The sequence below is a fragment of the Trachurus japonicus genome, chromosome 5 (genome assembly GCF_045865225.1).
Source record: "Trachurus japonicus isolate A0001 chromosome 5, Traja_1.0".
NCBI classification, from domain to species: Eukaryota; Metazoa; Chordata; class Actinopteri; order Carangiformes; family Carangidae; genus Trachurus; species Trachurus japonicus.
In genome coordinates, this window is record NC_140911.1 from 15,661,604 (window position 1) to 15,681,641 (window position 20,038).

At 39.7% G+C, this 20,038-nt stretch overlaps 1 protein-coding gene across 2 annotated transcripts in view; it reads left to right on the forward strand.

Moving 5' to 3' along the window:
• Positions 1-20,038, forward strand: part of epha8 (eph receptor A8) — a 107,799-nt gene that overhangs the window by 62,086 nt on the left and 25,675 nt on the right. For both annotated transcript variants that reach the window (XM_085776522.1, XM_085776523.1), the window contains exons 7-8: positions 18,749-18,904; positions 19,125-19,553. In XM_085776522.1, the coding sequence (XP_085632648.1) occupies positions 18,749-18,904; positions 19,125-19,553 (585 nt within the window). The remainder of the gene's footprint in view (positions 1-18,748; positions 18,905-19,124; positions 19,554-20,038) is intronic.

The following is a 20,038-nucleotide window of genomic DNA, read 5'->3' on the forward strand; positions in this document are numbered from 1 at the left end:
ATGTCAAATAATATTTAGAAAGCAAAATTCATTCAAATTCAGCATTCAGCTCCTTATGTAATTTATATTTTGTTTGTTTTTTGTTATTTTCTATCATTGCCTGTGTTTCTGACAACAGATTTGAACCCTCTTTACTTGGATGGGTCCGGTCCTGCACAGTTTTTCCGTTGATTACAGTTGGTGGTACAGTACAGGGGCTTTGTTGCTCCACCTTCTGTTTTAAAATACCCCAAGTCATAATCTTCAACCTTTTCTCTTTTACTAACTCTGTATTATATTGGAGACCTCCTCTCCTGCCGAGCGCTTGGCACTGGGAGCCATCTTAGATTCTTAGTGACATCTATAATTTACATCTCCCCTATATCTTTCCCACTCATCCTGCCCCATCTTTATGTTTCATTGTTGGCCTTGATGGTCATTTGTGTTGTGTAAAGGGAATTTTTTTTGTTTGTTTCATTTGACCAGAGCGTGCTGCCAACCTTGATCAGGTATTTCATGTCCTTTAACAAAGTTTTATCTTGCAGTTTTTGTATTGTCTTCTCAGATGTATAGAGGTTAATGACCTCACGCGTCCTTTACGCTATTGGATCAGTCACCTGAAGCACACAGATTATCCTGCCGTGTCAGAAGCACTTACCTGTGCGTTTTCCGCTAAAACGTCACATAAATAGTGAATCGCATGAGGCGTCATTTTCCAAGGACGAGCGCTGAGCCTTCTGTGACTGGCAGGGTGACTCTTCCTGGTGCTATAAACCACTGCTGCAGCTGTGTTTCAGCTTCTGTTCAGTAGCCACTGATGCTCTATTAATAATACACTTATTATAAGATGGCGTGGTGCTGAGTCTTCCATTCATGCTGGTTCTTGGTGAGGATTTGCTCACCCACCTGTCACTCAAACCAGCACGCCCATAATTAAGCAGAAAATGTAGCCTCAGTAAAATTTAAAAGGTGACTTATTTAAGTCACCCCCAGCACAGTTGTTATGACGGAGGAAATTAGCTATAGAGATGGTTGATCAGGGGTGTGCTTATAGTTTGTTGTATACTGTACGTACTAATATTATTTAGAACAAGAAAAAGTAAACATTCATTTCCAAATCCAATAAGCATAGCAGCAGTAGTCTGGTGACGTCTTTGCTGATAAATGCACAATGGCGATGTTTGATTTGGGACAACACCACCCACCATTCATGCACTGTAGTGAGATGACTGTGTACACAGTTTATTACATGTGAGTGTACTGACTGAAGACAGTGTATATCAGTGTGATTAATGCTAACTAGCTACCTAACATCAGAATAAAACTACAGTTATTTTCACTTTTCTCTGTCAGATAAAGTCCTCGACCTTATTTCTAATGTGAGCTACATGAATAGATTGTACATTCAGGTGGACATGGCCATGACGTCACCCACAGGTTTCTGAAGACCAGGTCGAGTGACTCCACCTTACTCCCAGCTAATTGAAACAGGTTTTGTATGTGGCGGCTGAGTCTTCTGGTGAGCAGATTCCCACCACTTATCAGCCAATGTGCCTATAATTATGTAAAACTTTAAACCTTGGTAAATTTTAAATAGGCGAGTTCTGTATCCCTGCACAGTTATCATGAAGGAGGAACCAGGCTGTAAACATATTTATTCTTACTGTAAAGTTAGGAGGCAGTTTCATTTTTTTTCCACCACCTTATTACTGTAAAGTAGCTTCATTCTTTAGCCCCAAAGGTTGGTGCTTGTTTCATCCTGTTGGACGTTTTTGTGTCATCAAGTCAAGTAAATTCAACAGTTGCTTTGTGGAATACATTCTAATCACAAAAAAAGTAATATCCTAGAATTAATAAATGTTAACACCAATTGACTAATTGAAATGTCTCAGTTTAACTTCATGATACCCCTGGATGGTTTCCTTATAGTACATGCTGATGAAAACCTGCCATGTCCAAACTGTGTACAAGCAAACACACATGACACAGAGCATTGTCAACAAACTGATGTGGCTGAACAAAAACTTTACAAAAGCATAAAACAAGAGCTATCACAGCTGCTGTGGCTACATGCTGTGCACTGGGAAACAAGGCGGCAGGAGCATGTGTGTTGATGAATGTGCGTGCGTGTGTGTGTGTGTGTGCGTAAGCAGTTTACATCTGTTTGTGAGAGAGTGTGAGCATCAGTGCTAAGGGATTTGTTGTTGCCAAGACTAATTAGTTTTTTTGTGTGTGTGTCTGGTTGCTTCTTGTTGGTGGATCGCCGAGGGTTTTGATTGGTCAGTCTGTAGATGAGGGAGGAAAAGGAGAGGAGAATAGGAAAGAGAGATGAAGGAGAGGGAAAGAAAACAAGGACATTAAGGAGCAGATGAGATGAGGGTGAGAGAGGAGAGAAGGGGAAAAGTTAAAGAGGAGGCACAGGGAGAGGGAGAATGATGGAAGGAAGAAGACGAGAGGAAATGAGAGGAGGAAAGGAAAGAGGAGACAGAATGAGAGGAGATGGTATTATTAAACATTTTAATACTGTTGAGCCGTTAGGTCTGTGTGAGAGAGAGTGAGAGAGAGAGAGAGAGAGAGAGATAACAGAATGAATCATATCTCAACCAGACACAGCACTGTTGTGTCACTCAAACTTCCCTCCAATCTTTGTTGTGATTGGCCGGAGCCCTATCTCCACAGCAGGTGCAGAGGGCTACACATCAGTACACAAAGCAACTTTGCTAACACACACACACACACACACACACAAACACACACTCACTCACTCCCATGCACGCGCCTCTGCATACCCATGCTACCAGCTCCACAAAGGCACACTCTCACAAACAAATCCTCTTATGTGCAGTCCATATGAATGCTTAATTCAGAGCAGAAAACACACACACAAAAGGCCGAGAGCTGCCGGGTAAATTATTGATTGAATGTGTGCCACCCTTGGTCTGCAGTAGCCACCCATGTCCCAGTCCAGTGTCTAAGAGCTATTAGTGCTGACAGTAAAGAGACAGGCAACATGATAGCAGATCACTGAGAAGCTGGCAGCCTCCGTCTGAAGGGACTGCGGGACTTCTTCAAATGATTTTCTGCCCTGACTTCTTGTTGAGTTAAACTGATGTGCACACAGGGCGCTGTCATTTACTTCTCCCTCTTCTAGGCCTCCGCCGAAGGGAGCGGAGTTTGTATGGATGTGGTTGGGTGAATGTATGTTTGTGTGTGTGTTGTGAATTGTAATGATGTTGGCATTTCAAATAGGGGGAGCTGTTGTTGGAGAGACGTCAATCAAAGTCAGTTGATTGCTTGCATAAATCACACCGAGACTATAGAAATATGTTAAATACGCTGGGGTATATTATGTATTGTGTCATTTGTTTTTGAAGACTTTGCAGTAATAGATGGTGGTAAAAATTTTACTTGAAGGTTATATTGACTCTCATTTCCAAACAATGTAACGAGTCAAAATCTTTTATCTGAAATCTTGCTTACTTAAGCTGTGTATTCTCATTTAAAGTTGACACAACGTAACTCTGGTATTTGTCATGTGCATCTGCTGCAACCTGGACTGGAACAAACTGTCAGGAGGAGGAGGGGGAAAGCTGAGAGGAGGACCAGTTGTGTGAACATCCACTGTTTTCTCTGTACACTGTGTATTTCGTGTATTTTATACTTGTCTGCTGTTTTATTTGCAGAACCAAAATCCATTTCATCGTAGAGTATTTTTTCATCTGCTCTCTCTGGCTTTTCCCTGGAGCTGCAGGTAAATGGGCTCTGCACTGCTCCCTGATAGGCTGATTGTTTTCTGAGCGATCTCACAAAAATATAGCAGATGGATGGTGAGTCCAGGTGGGCGGAGCTTGGGGCAGACGGTGGTGACATGCTTTGTTGTGACATGATAAAGTTAAAGGGTCCTCAGAGCTTGTTTGAAAGCTTAGTTTTTAAATAGGCCTTCTTATTGTAAGCATTTCTCTGAGCACTTTGATACTCTCACAGTATTAATATCTCTGTGGCTCTCATCACATGAAAATGTAAGTCATTACTAATAAGTCTCATTAGTTTAAGTTGTAAGTCTTTTTTTATGCTCAATCATTTCCTCACACCTGGGCACTGCTACTCCAATAGCAGGAGATAGAGTGTTTGTGTATTATGGTCTAGAGAGCAGCAGCAGGACTGCGTGTGTGGGCTTGAGCTGAGCCAAATTAAACTATACCTGTTCACGGCAATGAACAAACATATCACTTAGTGCATTAGTGTGGCTCATTGGTGTGTTTTAATGGTTTTTAGAAACAATGGAGCTCCATGGCACAAAAGAATAACAGTATTTGTTAACTGTATGATCACATTGTGGGTCTGGTGCTTTAATGCAATTTTTTGATATTAAGAAAGATAGAGATCAGGTGAAGAGCACGCAACAAATTAAGTAGCTTATACTGTACATTTCCTCATACAGAACTATTCTGGAATAATAGATTTCTTACAGAAAATTGAATAATAGATTATTGTGTTTCATTTAGACTGCGGCAATTTGTGGATTGTGGACTGAACAAATACGTATTTAGGAATACCAATGCACCACCTCAGCATCTGAAAGACACATTGTGAAAACATTAGACTGTAATGCAGTTCTGTAGAGGTACAGTAACAAATCTTACACAAATAAATTACCACAAATGAGCAGCCTGGGGCCTTTGAGAGCCCTGGATGTTTGGGACCTTGGGGGCCCTGATGCCCAAAATTAATAAAATGGATTTAAAATCTTGTTGTAAGATTAAATGAAACACTTTCTGAAACTCAAAAATCTTTTTATTATTAATATTATTTATGTTTTTGCATTTAAGAATTTGATAGGAATTCATGTATAGTTAACCACCACTTTTAAGCAGTGCAGTAGTGCTTCTTTTATTTATTGAATAGTGAAATCCTCATTTAAAAATGTATAGGAAGGAAAAAAGACTAAAAATTCCTCCTATCTTTAAATGGTGATTTTGCACAGAATATACAGTATATATACACGGTTGCCCATAAAGTTGTTTTTTTTTTTTTTTTACCTTCTCACCTTCTTTCTCATGAAATGATTGTGATAATGTGATTTATTCTTGATTCTTGAACTTGATTGATCAATCTCTCTCTATTATAAGGGTTAATTTATATATTTATATTATAAAGGTTAATTGTAAAATTGTAAATTGTAAAAAGAGGAATGTGTCTGAAATCAAAATTGTTCCAACTTTATGGGCAACAACCAGTTCACACTGCTGTGATGATATTATTTCATCTTACAATTTTTATATCAGAATAGAGTTACCTTTTGACTCAGTGCTTTTTGTTTTTGTGAGTTATTCAGCTTCCTAATACTGATGGAGCAGAGTTGTGCAGAGGCAAGGACATGAAACTAATTTGTTGTTTTGACCCAGAGCAGTGAGAAACTCACAGTTACAGGCATCAAAGGTTGATCAGAGCCTTCGAGGTGTTGCTTGTCTTTGTGGAAGCGCTGCCCGGCTTCCTGTCTATTCCCTTCATCTGTTTTTGTTGTCTTGCTGATGTGCATCCTCCCCTCAAGAGAGGATTTCGCTCTCTCTCTCTTTTTATACTATTTCCTGCACATAATTATTATTTGCACCAAACCTCGTCTCGAACACACACATTTCATCTCAAAACACTTGTTCCAAACTCGTCCTGTCTGTTTCCTAATCCAAACGTAGCTTCCCTCTTTGTTATGTGAGCTGCTTGATGAATCAGAGGAGAATGAGAGGACTTAGACCTTGTTTTGAATATGAAGTGTGTGAACTTTTTCTTTCTTTTTTTTTTTCTTTTTTTGATCCCTCTCAGACAGATTTGTTTTGACTGGAGCTTCCTGGTAGACAGGCTGTGACCATATTAGCACAGTGTGACTCCTGCCTCTGTTCAGCTCTCTCCTCAGCACACGTTGTCCTTTTCAAATATATACAGTAAATAATCAAAAACAGTTGATTAATTTCCCCTCTGATGCACTGCAGCAATCACTAATGTCGGAAAAAGTGAAAAGTTTATCCTCCCTCCCTTTTGTCACCCCTCCTCCCACCCTGCCTCTCCCCAGGCCTTTTCCCTTTTCGCTCGCTTTTACAACACACGCGCTTCACACTGTCTGATCTTCTCAGTCTGCTGCTAATATGCCTTTCAGAATGCCCATCTTTTTTTTCCACCCTCCTCCCCCTCCTCTTCTCCTCCTCTCACTCTTTCCATCAGGCACAGTTTAATGGTGACAGCCATTCAATCGGATAATTAACATCCGTTTAACGCTCATTAACCGGGATGTATTTGTCTCGTTTGATTTGTAATTACCAGGCCTTTTTCACAGGAAAACACTGCGATAATGTTCCCTTTGTGATGGCTTCATTGATGGAATTGATTTGAACCCAGCAGGGAGGCCAACAGAGAGGAGGAATGTATGTGGTGCTGACAGGTGACACAAATGCTGTCTGCTGGAGGAATCAATTGTGCCATGAAATCTAGCTTCTCTACTTATGCCTGTATCTATGAAATACAAACAAACAAAAAGACTCAACTCACATGTACTGCACATAGAGAGCAAGCAATAATACTCATCCATCACTGATCTCTGAAACATTTTTCTTTTGGGGGCTCTGAAATAGAGTGATACAACATGCAGCATCCTTCAGCTCTTGGTGGTCATTGACACTTTGTCTTTAGTCTGGTCTTCTGTGAGAGGAGAGCAACTCAATCTGACTGGGATATGGTGACTGACTCAAACAGCCCATCATATTCATCGTGAAATGCTCTTTGGTTGTTTTGGCCATATATTCAGTGTTATCCTGCTGATTGAAGAAACGCACCAGTTCCAATGGCAACCATAGCAGAACCATTGGTATGTTTGACGTATCCACAAGTTTCCGAACGTCATCTATGGTCAAAACTGGCTTCCGGTTTGCCGGTTTGGTGGAATTGTACGTTTACGTTTCCATGGTTTTCAGTCGTTGTCATAGTTGCGGTAAACGCATGGATCTATTAACGCTGGCTTTTAACATGGATGTCAATTTGTGTGATATCCACTGTTAAAAGCTGGTATGATGATCCATGCGTTTTACAGATTTTCATTGAAAAAAAAAAAAAAAGAAATCCATGCATTTACCGCGACTACCGAAACCATGGAAACGTAAACATAAAATTCCACCGGAAGAGCAAAACCGGCAAAACAGGCTACGTTTTTGACGTTCGGAAAAAGGTGGATATGGAGTGGTGGCTTTGAGTCAGGAGCTGTTGAAGGTTCATTTTCGCCATCAGTGTGTGAATGTGTGTGTGAATGGGTGAATGTGTAAAGCGCTTTGGGTATCGTTCAGGTATAGTAAAGCGCTATATAAATACAGACCATTTACCATTTACCATTTTATGGACCTTTCTGTTTCTCTTTCTGTTATCAGGTATTTGTTTATTGGTTCTTGTCATCTTGATTGTTGGACATGTCCCCCTACATCCTAGAGAGCATTTCTGACTCGCTGTACATCATACAGGTTTTGACAAACCCTAACAGTTAACCCAGAAATTATTTCCTGATGTTTCTTTTTCTGAGCCTCAGTATTATCTTCCTCACTTGCTGGTCACCTTTCACTCCTCATATCGACAGAAAAATTCTCCTCAGTCTAATGTTGAAACACGCAGCTGCCCAAGAAACATTTCGTAGCCAAGTGTCCAATTAGTACTATTGACCTCTTACAATCTGGGCACTGCGAGTCCATATCTCCCACACAGGTCTTTCAATATTGATGTGAACTTGCTCAAACTAAAGGTGATCCTTGACGCTTTAATGTTGTATCCATTATTTTATTTCAAATCAAATGTGATCCCCAGAATACAAAATTTATAAGTGAACAAATACTGGATATTGGTCTACAAATCAACTAAAATCGTGACTAACATTGTCAAACAGCCAGACAGTGATCACACAATACAGTACAAAACGGCAATGCATATTATCTTTTTCAGTAATTACTCTTTCTATTTCTTTGCATGCCCATATGTCTGACGTTGCCTTTTTTCCAGCAAGACAAAACAAATGTCCTCTTAAGGTAAAAGTGTACTGCTGACCTCAGTTTTCAGGATAGATAGCTTATTAGCTGTTGGCACACTAAATGGCTTACATATAATCTTGTGGTGCTTATTTTTCCACAGTTATATTAACTTTCTTTCTTAATTGACAGCTGACTTTATACTTGCTAACTTGTCAAATGCCTTCCCACTTTTTTATTCCTTCTTAATGATAACAGTATTGCTTAAAATAAGAAGAGATATGCTGCATGGTCAACAGCCTCTGTTGGGTTTAATGCACAATCAGGTTAGCTAATTATGTGATAGATTACTTTTAGTGCCGGAGGAAACCCAGGTGCCCAGTAGGATAAACAAATACTTTTTCACTTGGACAGTCTCAAATTTGCCATTTTTCTCCAGGTGATGATTTTTTTCCCTTTTTTTTCTCAGTTGGGGCTTAGGTGTTAGGTTGCCAAATGTGGCTCAACACCAGGCTTTAGGCTTTTTTGCAGTGTTTGGTCTCACTTGTTCCCATTTTACAGTCTTAGACATGCAGACATGTTTGTGGCGTTTTAAAACCAAGAAGAAAATCTTGAATCTATCCTTAATGGATTCTTTTTACCCATTTTCTAGTTCATTTACAATCTAATCTTGTATCTGTGGTGCAGCCATAGCCACTTACTTTTACCCCCATCAATCATTTTGGCACTAAAGTATCTACTTAAGGTTATCAATCTGCAGGGAACACTTCATTGGAATATTTTCTTAGTTTCTTTCAAACTAAATAAAGTTACTTTGCATAAATCATAATATTATATCACAGGATAAATTGAAGGGATGTTGATATCAAACTGACCACAACCTTGAAGCAACAGCACTTCCTTTTGTCTGCACGGAACATTCAAAATAGGTTTTCTTTCAGTGATGAGTAGATCAACTTTCAGATACTCTTGTCCTCCACCACAAACAAGTTGAATCTGTTCATTTTCTTCATGATGGAGTCTTAACCACCCCCCTTTTCACTCTGTTGCTATGGCCATCTATCTCCACGCACCTGGACATAATGCAGAGTAAATCAAGCTCACCTTAAATTGGAAGTAGACTTTCATTTAGCAGAGTGAAATCCAGCTGTTAATATCTGGACTACCGACGTAAGAGATGGGACAATGTGGATGGTGAGTGTCCCATTTCCACAGCTGATCTCACCGACACGTTCATCCATCACTCAGACAGCTTCAGGAGCTCGTTAGGGGCTACATGTGCTCCCTGGGGAGTCGGCTAAGGAGCCTTTGGCTAACTTTGTCACTAGATTTTGGCGTGCGTTCACTTCCTTTACAAGGTCGACGCTGCGCGAGGTCTAGGACATCAGAACTGGATATTTTGTTGAGGAGCATGTAGGACTTGTACAGCTGTGTTGATGGATTAAGTTGTAAAACTAAGCATTTGTGGTGCTTTGTTTACAATATAAATATCTGCTTTTGACTGCGGCGCAGAACAAACATAGTGCAACTTGTATCCAGTTAATAAAAGACCAGTATTTTTCTTTCTGCCATTAGCTGATTTTTCAGTGTCAAAAATACTTCTATCCATCTGTGTCTTATGGAGGCTTTGACTTGGCCATGTCCCTGTCTTGGCCAATGGTCTCACCTGTTATTTGTATTTATTTTCTGCCCTGTTCAGTGTTGCTGGATGTTCTCCTGGCACGCTGGAGAGGCTGTTTCACTCTCAGTCATTTATCAGTTCCACACAGATGCAAAAATCATTTAGTGTTCTACACAATAATCTCAGCCTGGTATCCCTATAGGATGTGCATATTGGATGATTCAATTCAGGTCAGTGACAGTGCAGGAAGATTTGTGCCCTGTTTACATGTGTAGACTGGCAGAGGGATTTTTCTCCCATGACCTGCAGTTAATGTATGCTTTCATATAAACTGTAGCCATCACATTTTTTCCTTAATCCTAACAAAGTGTTTCATATGGATTTGAAATGTTTAAATACAGCCAAAATGAAAAGCAATTGAGCTGTGGTACAGAATACATTTTCTGGCAGTAGTGTGAGTGTTTACAAGTGCAGGTAGTGTTGCTTTTTCAATGTCTTTGCCATATAACAGCCAATTATCATTTTTCTCTGCATCTGTATGCTTGAAGCCATTGTATCATCATCATTGCTTGCTTTGTTTTTAAATGTTCCTCTTTTTCTATTCCTATACTTGTTTTTTATGTTAACAACCACAATTATAGCAATTGATTAGAGAAAGTGTGCAAATGTATGATATATGATGTATGATTGTATGTATGATTTATTTTCTATTGGTATTACATTTTAGTCATTTATAAATACAATCTGAAAACAGTTTGGACTTGAAGTTGTCTCTGGTTCAACTTCAGTTGTTTTGACAACAGCTGGTGACAACTTCTGATGACATTTTAGGAATATTTACAGTCAGAACTTCACTGAGAGAAAAGTTGGACTTGTTGAGATTTTGTTTTTACAAGTCAACTTTTAAATTAACAGAAGAAAATGGACCAAGAAATCAGAACTTCTCTTGGAAAGCCATTAAGAAATAACTAATGGAGTCAAAACAGCAGCACAAAGTTAATTGGAGGCCATAAGACCATCAGAGGATGATAATACAGCAAGCCCTCATTATAGCATGGTCATTCTGGTAATTTTTAGTGACATCAACCTATACTGTACTACATTTTTTCCGAGACATTTAACAACCAAAACCCAAACAGCCAAAACACAGAAGAGAAGTCAATTAGTTTTTTCAGTCCTCATTTTTGTTTTTCATGAAGAAATGCATTTGTTGTTTTTGTTCTGTTGTAGTTTTCTAGATTTGCTAAAAGCCATCATTGAAGCGGAGTGGGCCCAAAGCCAGCACTGTACACTGAATGGGAGCTTTCACAAGCAAACCCCGGTTGCACTTAAGACCTCGCTCCCCTCCGCTCCTCCCTCAGTCTCCTCACGCGTGGGATGATGATGTGTTTTCTCCAGCTCGCCCTTTTTTTCCAATGTATTTATTTATCCACTTATACAGGGAATAAATCAAGGTCAGCACACAATGCCGCACACGGCTATTAAGATTCATTGTAATGCAAATTCTCTTGTAGCGAGTTCACTCCATTGACAGGCACTGACATGCCGAGCAACACACAAGCAACCACAAACAGGAACACACGGACACACACGCTTAGTGTAAGTACACACATTCACCAAAGTACACATCCTGTAAACTGTTTACCTAAAGGAAGAGGATGAAACAGAAAAGTATGTGTCTCTTCAAACTGAGCCTCTCCTTTTATTTCCATCACTTCTTCTGTTCATACTCCAAACTTACAGTCCAGACCATAATTATCTTAGCAACTACACAATCTTTGTTCTTTTTTGCTTTGTACTTCAGCACATTAAATTTGAATGACTTGCTGTGCAGTCATAAAGGGATTTTTCACCGTGCCAATGATGATGATTTTCCCATCACTTAACAAGATGTGTGCTCGTCAGTCGGTGGCGTTTTAGTCATTTTCCTGTGTGGACCGCCGGTGTTTCAAACTATCTGATGTTTCCAGGTAGATTTTTATAATCAGTCCTGAGCTACATTTGAGCTCGTCTTAGCATGAAGGAACAACAAGGACACACAGCTTCCCAAGAAACATCTATTTGCACCCAATTACTTTAAACCTTAATACATAATTTTTGTTATGTCAAAAACCATCATTAGTTATTTTAATTAAACAGCCCACAAGACATAGATCATATAGGAGAGATTATTACTCACTTTCTTAATTCACCCTTAATGTTTTTCATTTCATTTCGCATGCAAATTTTTCACATTTCACAAGCTTTTCACATTACCCTGGCTTTCTGAATCTATGGTTAAAATGACCAGACCATCCCTTCATTATGTGTTCAAGAAGCAGAGGCCAGCCTTTACTCCTGTGCTGTAACATTACATGGTCCCAGGTTGTGTCGGTTAGTTTGAGGAAACTCGATTACACTCAATCAATGGTGTTCATTGTGCTGATTAAACATCTTCCTACAAGTCAAGACCATGGGATGAGGTGATAATGCAGAACCGGGCCTTAATTGATATTGTTCATTTGGGGATAAAATTCCTATGTTGCTCAAGTTTTAATTGATCACATTGTTTACAACATATTAAGATACAGTGAGCATGGGGCTTTTGGGTCTGTGGATTTAGTTGATTATTCAACTATGTCCCAAACAATGAAGTACTTTATGTGCTGATGGTCAGTTTTATCCAACAATTAATTTAATTGCATATACAGTGTATACAACTGCAGGTTGTAGTTTAAAACAGTAGAGATATTGCTTATCAGCTGAATAACTGTGACTTTGACTTCCTTCAAGGAAAATATCAGCAATTTACTATTGCTCCTCTACAAAGTTGGGGAACTCACCAGAGACGTATTAAAACACAGGCTAGTGGAATCCGAAGCAGTAGAAGCAGCTATATCATAACTTTTAGCCCTTTATTAATAAAGTTCCAAAAGCACCAGCAGTCCTACATTTCCTAGAATGCAACACAGTATTATATTTCTGAATTGTCTGAATTGAAAATAGCAAAGGCAAAGATTCCCTCTCAGCCCCAACAAATACACATAGTTTAAATGAAGTTTTAAACCAGCAGGAGTAGCTGTTAAAAGTGTGATACACCTGCAGAACGTCACTGAAGCTGATGCAACATCATTGCTTACATTACTCACATAAACTCACTCCAGTGTAGATAGTATGAATTGAAACTACTGGTTTCTGTGCTTCTGCCTTCCATAGTTCACACTGCTCACAATATAAAAAAAAGTGGCATCCTAAACTGAGGCTTCGTTTGAGCAGGAAGAAGTTTGTGCTCTCAGATCTTTTTTTTTTTGCCAAATCTGAAAACAAAAAATATTAAGCAGGGCCTGTTAGATGTTGCTGATCTTTTCATCAACAGTATTTTACAAGTCTCTAAAACAACGATGTGATTTATACTGCAATCACTTTTAAGTGGATGTTTATTGTGAGGAATGTTTATTAGTTTTCTTTTCCTTCTTCCAATTTCAATAGAGTATCTGAACCCACAGTCCAAAGCCGTCATTCCTCTCATTGATGATATTCATGTCATAGTTGTCAGCATTATTAATCTTCCTCTGATGATGATCTTATTATACCCATTTACATCTTAATTTTTCCGGAGCACCAAATGAGCAGCATATCAGAAGTGAAGTGAAAGGTTATCACAGCTGGCACTGACAGAGGACGCCTTCTCAACCCTTTGCATATTCACCTGCGTTGTTGATGAATTCATGTTGCATGTGGTTACTGTGGCTGCAGCAGACACCCCGTGTGTATGTTTAGCATTACCATAACCTTTGCATGTGTGTGTGCGTGTGTTTGCGCGCGCACAGAACTCCTGGTGAATCTGTCAGAGACTTCAAAGCACTTGCTGCCTCTCTCCTTGATGAACGAGCTGTTCCGATGTTTATCGTGACCTGCTTTTCAACTCAGGGGCTTCATAAAAAAACATCAAGGGATGGAGGGATTAACGGGATAAAATGAAGGAAGAGAGAACAGTTTGGGATAAATATTGTAAATAGAAATAGTGTCTAGCTCCTATGGGGGGGCCTTGACAGTGAAAGAGAAGAGCAATATCGCCCCCAGCCTGTTTTGATATAGGTTGTGTATGTGTGTTACTGTATACTGTACATACCGTATATATCTGAGCATCTGTTGGTGTGTTTATGAGTTGGACATGAAGGACTAAAGTGATTCCTAGTCACAAGTTTGACAGTTTTAAATGGTGGAGCTTTTTACCCCTGGAAATGTAATGCAAATCAATTAAAGGCTCAATATCCCACTACTTAATGTCACTTACGGTATAGATCACAGACATTTACACTAATTTCACACTAAAGTGATGAGAGCAGATCAAGCATGTGAATGCTGTGGTGTAGACAGCTGGATGAAGTTATGAAGGGAATGTGGCCTTATTAAAAAGTCCATCTTCAAATGCCCTTAGGACAAAGTTTAAGATGTAAAAAATGATCTACATCGTATACTGTATTTCTTCAATGCAAAATGTTCACTTAGCAAGTGAAAAAGGTCTTGCCCCTTTTTTCTCCTACACAATCCACCCACACAGAAATGTGGGTGGATTGGTTACTGGTTTGAGGATGACAAACCAAATTGGTTACTGGTTTGAAGATGGTTTGAAGATTAAATAAATGTCACCCATAGACTAATATATTATTATATTTTTTATTATTTGAAGATGTAACTTCATATCATGATTTTTTTCCAGACATAACTGTATGTATGAAGTTTGTAAAAAGTAGACAAAAGTAACATTTCTACATTTATGTTAACCTAATTAATTTCCCATACATTTTTAAACATGTTTATCTTCACTTACTTGTGATACTCTATGTATACGACACCAGCATACCATATATTGAAAGGCTTTGGGATAGATGAATATGTATGTTCATGTATATGTGAACCATAAAAGCATACATTTATAAACCAAAGTAGGGGCTAGACCTATATGCCCATGTTTTTCCATATCTTCATATATCTTTCATTTATATATTTTTTTCATCTTTCAGATTTTAATGTATATACATCTAGTATATCGCAATTCAATGGATGTGCCCCCAGTTGTAGTTATACGTATTTCTGAAAATGTCAGTCATGTAAGGGCAAAAAATAAAACTGTCAAATTAAAAGTAGCTGTCTGTTTGTGACTATCCAGATGTATAGTCTAGTATAAAAAGATCTAGTCATTTCAAGATGGGACTGTTTCTTTCTTAAGCAGATGTTAATGACAATGAGCAATAACGCTAAAGATCATCCTGATCATGCTCAGGTTGTGTCGAGGTCAAGTGAAGTCGGTATGTGAAATATATTTTAAAAAATACATGTGATGAGATAATAATTCACAAGCAGTTCCACTTCTTCTTTCGTAGATGTAATTCTACTTGTTTCACTTGTTAAAAATAGCCAATCAGAATCAACTTCTTGGCAGAACCCCAGAACTCAGGGACTTCTGTGTAAGTTGTTCAAATTGTCTTAGCTGAAATGTGCACCGCAAACACTGCATGTCCCTCTAGGTTTGAAACCGTGTCAGCCGGGTTGTGTCTAAATAAAATCCAGACATTTTTTGTCTCAGCACATGATTCCTTGGTAAATACTGGAACGAAACTGAGCTGGTAAATCCTTTTCTGCAAGCTGCCCACAGCTCCTGCCCATCTCACACCTACTGGCTCAAGTCCCAAGCTGAAAAATCCATCATGTTTTACTGGTTTCAAAGCTGTGAGCACGTTCCCAATTTACTATATGTCACATTTCAGTTTCCCATAGTGTCACTTGAAAGTAACACAAAATCAGTTGTATGCCTGGTCCTTTATCACAATAAATTGCATTAAAAAGTTTGCACCGAACACAGAGACTACCAGGCCAATATTATCTCAGAAGACGTTATTAGATTACTCTCTCTCTGCCTCTCCTTCACTCACTCCCATAACACAGAGCAAGAAGCAAAGCGTTTTGCTCCCTCTGTGTTTCTCCTGCTCGGCCCACGTCCACATGTTATTATGTCACTGGAAATGGGTCATTTTCAGCAGCAGTGCTGACAACTGAGATGTGGTGAAGGATGAATGGTGGGAATCAATGTGGAAACACTAACGTGTGGTGTAGCATCTCATCTCTATTTAAAAAAATGACTGTCTTGATTATACTGTATTAGTCTTAAACCTAAATTTCAGACCCCAACAACCATACAACAACAACCATAGATGACACCATCTAACACACCATCTAACAAGTGCATCAACTAAATGAAGTTCTGTTGATCCATCCATCCATCCAACATCCTTCTAACAGGGAATATGTTCCTCTTTATACTACGTCCTATTTTGCCTTTTCTCCTGCGTTAATTACAACAGCTGCTAGATCTGTTTTTTTTACAGGGTAATCACAATGGGCCATATTCTCCAATGTTTTGTCATGTAAATCAGTGGTAGGGTCAACTATTGTCTCAGTGGTACACACAATCACCACTTCACAGCAGCTGAAATGCTACCAAATGCCAGTGCCAGGATCGGGCTGTTAATATAAGTGTCTGATTGACTGATTATAGATTGTATTTCACTGGAGATAGAGAGCAATGTCATTTTTGTTGTTCAGTTTAAAACCACCAGAGACAACTGACAAAAACTGTTATTTTACTTCAGCTGTGGTTCTATTACTGCCTCCAATGGCTTTTTTTTTTTTTTTTTTTTGGTGCTTTTACATATGAAAGTCACAATAATACAAATAAACTAAATGAAACCTGTAACAGTGAGAAGATGCTGTGAAACAGGGACTGGACAATTGTAGGGTTGTGTAAATATATACTGATCTGTGAACTGTGGGGTGTGCACAGCAAGTTAATACTGTAGTTTATTAAATATGAAACTATGAGACTTAGCCTTCCAGTTCTGCTTTGCCAGGCTAAACACATGAATACTGATGGTATCTCAGCCCAGTGGTGAGGTGTTTGTGGCTTGAAGTGACAGGAGAAGTCAGGAGAAGTGTAAAACAACAAGGTGCTAAAATGTTTGAGATGTTTTTAAAGTCTTAAATAAGTAAGGTGATCCTCAGAGATGTTCAGGTGGCCTCGACTTTTCCTCTGTTGTGCCTGTTTATGAAAAACAGTGAAGTTGAGTCAAACACTGACCCATCTTCATGCAAAATGAAAAATAAGTCACTGTGCCTTTGTATTCAGAAAGTAAAGTGCGACTCAATTTGTGTTGTTTTGTTTTATCTGTATTTGTGACATGGTTCCCTTTATTACCACATAATGTTTCTCTTTTAAATTGAACCCTTTTATCGTTTTTTCTTCTAAATACAATTTGTTTGATTTGTGTTTTCCCCCCATGTAATGAAAAGGAGTTGTCGAAACATGAAAAAACCTAAATTGTCAGTTTTAAATTTAATTATAATTTTCAAGGCAACAAATGTGTTCCATCCATCCTTAATGTCCTTCTTTCTAATTTTTCTAATTCATGTGTGTATCAAAGCTTTGCATGCATAATAGAGAAATCAGGCAGACTCTCTAACTCTGGACACACCGATAAAGATGAAGGGTCATTTAAGTAACATGAATTTTCTGGGATAATAAGGCTGTGAACCTTTGCTTAACATTTTAAATAATTACTATTTTCAAGAAAAATCCTGTCTAATAAGGTCCCACACTTTATTATACTTCCTGTGTGTTCTACTTGAATTTTTTTTTTTACAATCAGAAGATATATTTCTCTGGGGCTTTAGTAACAATAGGTCGGTGAGCCAATCGCGAGAGAGGAGTCTCTGACCCTCTTCTCTCATCGTTTTTCTGTTTTTAAGATTTAAAGGCATATTTCAGGTGAACACGCAGAATAATCAAATCCTACAGGTGGTGGATCTGGTTAGTCCAGGCCTGGGGAATGACTGAAAGTGGTCACTGGCTTTGTTGTCGATGTCACAAAGTTACAAAAGTCCAGATGGCTCAATTTCTCAGTAAAATCTTTACGTATTTATCTGTGGACTAGAACTTACTTACATACTTTCGAACTGTTTACAAATAGCAGAGACCCGCTCTATATAAAAAAAAATAGAAAATAAAATAAAAAAAACATGGGCATCAACCTAAAGCTAAATATCAAATGACTACAAAAAAGGACGGTGAAATTAAACATCCTTGTGCACTACACAATCAAATCTGGAGAAATTGTTGAACATCAGGTCTGTGTGTGTGTGTGTGTGTGTGTGTGTGTGTGTGTGTGTGTGTGTGTGTGTGTGTGTGTGTGTGTGTGTGTGTGTGTGTGTGTGTGTTCCTGTGCAACCGTGATGAACGTGGCAGCTTGTGCACTTTTCAGGTGCAAACATGAGACCATTTTACTCTTTTCCACCTAACATCTAAAAATGTCTCACCTAGTAATCCAGAATACATTTTAACTATTTGCTCTGTTATATTTCCACTGATGTTGGTTATCCAATTTCATGGTTCTTTCAGCACCTTTGAAGTCTAAGCATCTAAAATGGTCTCCTATAAACTTAACAAGGAAAGGTTAGGAAAACACTGCATTTGTAAACTGACACACAGCAGTTTGGGGGAAGCACACATAAATTACCCTGTGAGGAAGAGCAAACATAAGCACGGTGGTGTCTGCTGCTGTTGCTGCTGCTTTCTGTGTGCATGCGTGGTTTACCCCTGCCCCATTTACCATAGCAGAAGCCTATTAACCGCCTGGAAAGAGAATATATTTATCAGAGCCCCCTCCATTATTAATCAGTGCAGAGTTAAAAGTGAATATGTATCAGAGGAGCTGAATAAGGTTGAAACACGGTCTGGATTTTGATGGTCTCACTGGGAGTATCAACAGTGCAGAGCCTTTTCAGCCCAAATCTGAGCAGAAAGAAGTATGACTTTCATCTCCCCTGCTCCGCAGTCTCTACGGTTACAAGGCCTGTAATTATACATAGATTTGGAGGAGGGGGGTGGGGGCTATGTCCTAAAATTAATGCTTTGGAGGAGATGACACAGTTTTGAAAAAGTTGAAGCAGCGTTGATATGCGCAGCTTGCTATATGGAGGGTGATTCATGCCTTTCTTGCTGCACTCTCTCAATTTTATCATGGTCTGAATGATTATGGGAGTGCAGAGCCCTTCCCAGCTCTCTATTAACTCTATTTATTCTACCCCTCTCTCTCTCTTTCTCTCTCTCTCTCTGCAGCCTGTGAGGTGGGTTTCTATAAGCCGGTAGCGGGCGATGGCCTGTGTGGTAAATGTCCACAACACAGCCACTCGGAGACCAGAGCTGCTCTCTCCTGCCCGTGCGACTCCAACTACTATCGAGCAGCAGATGACCCGCCAGCAGCTCCATGCTCCCGTAAGCACAAACACGCCGCACACAAGATCGCCTAATCCCACAGACGAGAACGCCTCAAAGTAGTCCGGAGACTTTTGTGAATCAACACAACTCGCTCAACCCACAGCAACCATGGAATGACATGCTGAAGTTATCTGTGCCTGAAAAACACAATTTCCTTTTTTTTAGACAGCGATCAAACCTGTGAATGAACTCAAACCTCCATCTTTCTTTTCTGCAGGCCCTCCATCTGCTCCAGTGAATGTCATTTCCTCGGTCAATGGGACATCTGTGAACTTAGAATGGGATCGCCCTCTGGATACCGGAGGTCGCAGCGACCTGCAGTACAGCGTGTTGTGTCAGAAATGCTCTGGGGAAGGAGGACCCTGTGAGGACTGCGCGTCCTCCCCGGGGGGAACCGGCTCTGGTGGGAAGGCAGGTGGAGTGGCGAGTATCGGGGCCGGGGGAGGAGGCGTGGTGGAGCGTTTGGGCTCCGCCGCAGTTCGGTTTGTCCCTCGCCAGGCCGGGCTGACGGAGTCCTGGGTGACTGTGCTCAACCTAGTGGCACACACCAACTACTCCTTCCGCATCATGGCCATGAACGCTGTGACGCACCTGAGCAACGAGCCGTCGACATACGCCTTGGTCAACATCACGACAAACCAGGCAGGTAGGGTTCAGAACAATGAGGTGCAGTTTTTTCATCATGAAGTTTAACTAACTGAACAGCACAGTGTCTCAGTGTGGATCCACTGTTGTGTCCTCTACTTTTGCCACCGACCCCCCCAAAGAAAAAACTTAAAGAGACAGGATAGGACGAAGGATGAATACTGTAGAGAGAGATGCTGGGAATTGAGGATGTCTCAGATGACGCACCATTTGCCATTTCTGTTTTGTCCCGGATTCAACTCCGACCTTGAATCGCTCACTGTAAAGTATCCAAAAGAAGAGAAATGTCACAAAAGCAAAACATTAAATTAAACCGTTGGCCAAGTGGATGTCTCACTTATATTCTGAATGTGTATCCAGCCTTGGCCCATGTTCACATATCTTCCTCTTCCCTCTTTGCCGCCTCTCTCTGCTGTCAGATTCAGCAAAAGTGCCAAAATAAGAATCTTTAAAAGAAATTTGCTGTCTTGACCACATTTTGTGCTG